This window comes from Lepidothrix coronata, unplaced genomic scaffold (assembly GCF_001604755.1).
Source record: "Lepidothrix coronata isolate B3197 unplaced genomic scaffold, Lepidothrix_coronata-1.0 Scaffold281, whole genome shotgun sequence".
NCBI lineage: Eukaryota > Metazoa > Chordata > Aves > Passeriformes > Pipridae > Lepidothrix > Lepidothrix coronata.
In genome coordinates, this window is record NW_016690461.1 from 573,314 (window position 1) to 575,671 (window position 2,358).

At 68.8% G+C, this 2,358-nt stretch overlaps 1 protein-coding gene across 1 annotated transcript in view; it reads left to right on the forward strand.

Annotated features, from left to right (window-relative positions):
- Nucleotides 1–2,358, forward strand: part of FMNL3 (formin like 3) — a 13,265-nt gene that overhangs the window by 7,673 nt on the left and 3,234 nt on the right. The window contains exons 15-23 of the mRNA XM_017836618.1: nt 31–136; nt 308–376; nt 736–860; nt 947–1,149; nt 1,405–1,639; nt 1,724–1,792; nt 1,914–1,994; nt 2,098–2,227; nt 2,306–2,352. Of these exons, the coding sequence (XP_017692107.1) occupies nt 31–136; nt 308–376; nt 736–860; nt 947–1,149; nt 1,405–1,639; nt 1,724–1,792; nt 1,914–1,994; nt 2,098–2,227; nt 2,306–2,352 (1,065 nt within the window). The remainder of the gene's footprint in view (nt 1–30; nt 137–307; nt 377–735; nt 861–946; nt 1,150–1,404; nt 1,640–1,723; nt 1,793–1,913; nt 1,995–2,097; nt 2,228–2,305; nt 2,353–2,358) is intronic.

Below are 2,358 nucleotides of genomic sequence, written 5' to 3' on the forward strand. Positions count from 1 at the left end.
GCAGAGTCCCCCCCCCAGCCCCGGCCCGAGCCCCAGGAGGGGACCCTGCGGCTCCCAGTCCTGCCCCCCGTGGAGGCCGCGCCCCCTCCACCCCCCCCACCGCCCCCCCTTCCGCCCCCCGCGCCCCCACTCCCAGGTGAGGAGGGGGAGCCCCCGGGGCATCCCCCAAAATGGGGCATCCCCGAGCTGGGCTGTCCCCAGGGGTGGGAGGGGGGGCTCTCAAAGTGGGGTGTCCCTCATGCTGGGCTACTCCAGAGGGTGGGGGGAGTCCCCAGAATTGGGGTCTCACCCTCTCGTGGCTTCACAGGGAAGTGCCCCCCGGCCCCGCCGCTGCCCGGGGCTTCGCCCTCCATCGCCCTCACCGTCGGGCTCTCGGGTAAGGGAGGGTGCAGGGACGTGGGGATGGGGACAGGGATGGTGCAGGGACTGTGGGAATGGGGACAGAGAGGACATGGGGACCAGGGAGACGGGGACAGGGGACAGGCACCGTGAAGGAATCAGGATGGGACAGGGAGGGTGGAGGCATTGTGGGGACAGGGACAGGGGACGGGGAAGGGTTGCAGGCACCAGGGTGTCAGGATTGCAATCCCCAAGGAACACCCGTTCAGGAACAGGGATGGGGTGGCCCAGGGGATGGTGACACCGGACTCAGATGGCTCAGGGTGGGCACAGGACCTGTCCCCCCTCCTCCCGCTGCCCCGGGGGGTGCTGAGCCGGCTCCCACCCCTCTGGCAGCCATCCGGATCAAGAAGCCCATCAAGACCAAATTCCGGTTGCCCGTGTTCAACTGGACGGCGCTGAAGCCCAACCAGATCAGCGGGACCGTGTTCAGCGAGCTGGACGACGAGCGGGTGCTGGAGGTGAGCCCGGGACCCCCTCATGAGCCCCCTGGGTGGGCACCAGCACCCCCCCACCCACCTGTGACCCCTCCCCTCGTCCCCCCCAGGACCTGGACCTGGAGCGCTTCGAGGAGCTGTTCAAGACCAAGGCGCAGGGCCCGGCGCTGGACCTGGTGTGTGCCAAGAGCAAGGCGGCGCAGAAAGTGGCCACCAAGGTGACGCTGCTGGAGGCCAACCGTGCCAAGAACTTGGCCATCACCCTGCGCAAGGCCGGGCGCGGCGCCGACGAGATCTGCCGGGCCATCCACACGTACGACCCCACATAGGGGGGGGAACGGGAGGTGGGGGGGCAGGGAGGGTTGGTTGGCATTCAGGTGGGTCCAGGCAGAGTCCAGGGGGGCTGGCAGGGGTGCAGAGGGGGTTGGTTGGGGTGCAGGAGGGTCCTGGCAGGTTGCAGGGGGTCTGGCTGGGATTCAGGGGTTCGGGCAGGTTTCGGGGGGGCCAGGCTGGGGTTTGGGGCTCCCACTGCCGTGAGCTGCTCCCCGACATTGCGGGCACGGGGCAGGTTCGACCTGGCGACGCTGCCGGTGGATTTCGTGGAGTGCCTGATGCGGTTCCTGCCCACGGAGGCCGAGGCCAAGGCGCTGCGTCAGTACGAGCGCGAGCGGAAGCCGCTGGAGGAGCTGGCGGACGAGGACCGGTTCATGCTGCAGTTCAGCAAGGTGGAGAGGCTGCCCCAGCGCATGGCCATCATGGCCTTCCTCGGCAACTTCGCCGAGAACATCCAGATGCTGACGCCGGTACGGAGCCGGGAAAGGGGGGATTGTTCCTGCTGGCCCCCACCCCTGCCCTGGCTGAGTCCCCCCTGTGCTGTCCCCCTGCAGCAGCTCAACGCCATCATCGCGGCCTCGGCCTCCGTCAAGTCCTCCCAGAAGCTGAAGCACATGTTGGAGGTGAGAACAGGCTGGGTGGGGGTCCTGCGCTCCAGCCTCGCTGGAGCTGGGAGAAGGGGGGGGTCCTGTGGGGGTCCCACTCTCTCCTGACCTCCCAATCCCCGGTGCTTCGCCCCTGCAGATCATCTTGGCGCTGGGCAACTACATGAACAGCAGCAAACGCGGCGCCGTCTACGGCTTCAAACTGCAGAGCCTGGACCTGGTGGGCAGCCCCTGCCCCCCCATCCCTCTCCCCGGCTCCCTGGGACCCCCCCAGGGGGTCCCATCCCACAGCGCTGACCCCCCCTCCCCAAATCCTGCTGCAGCTCCTGGACACCAAGTCGACGGACAGGAAGATGACGCTGCTGCACTTCATCGCGCTGACGGTGCGGGAGAAGTACCCGGAGCTGGCGACCTTCTGGCAGGAGCTGCACTTCGTGGAGAAGGCGGCGGCAGGTGCCCCCCCCGTGCCCGCAGCCCCCCCTCACTGTGCCCACACCGCAGGGCCCCTGACCCGCCCCGTGTCCCCCGCAGTGTCCCTGGAGAACGTGCTGCTGGACGTGAAGGAGCTGGGCCGGGGGATGGAG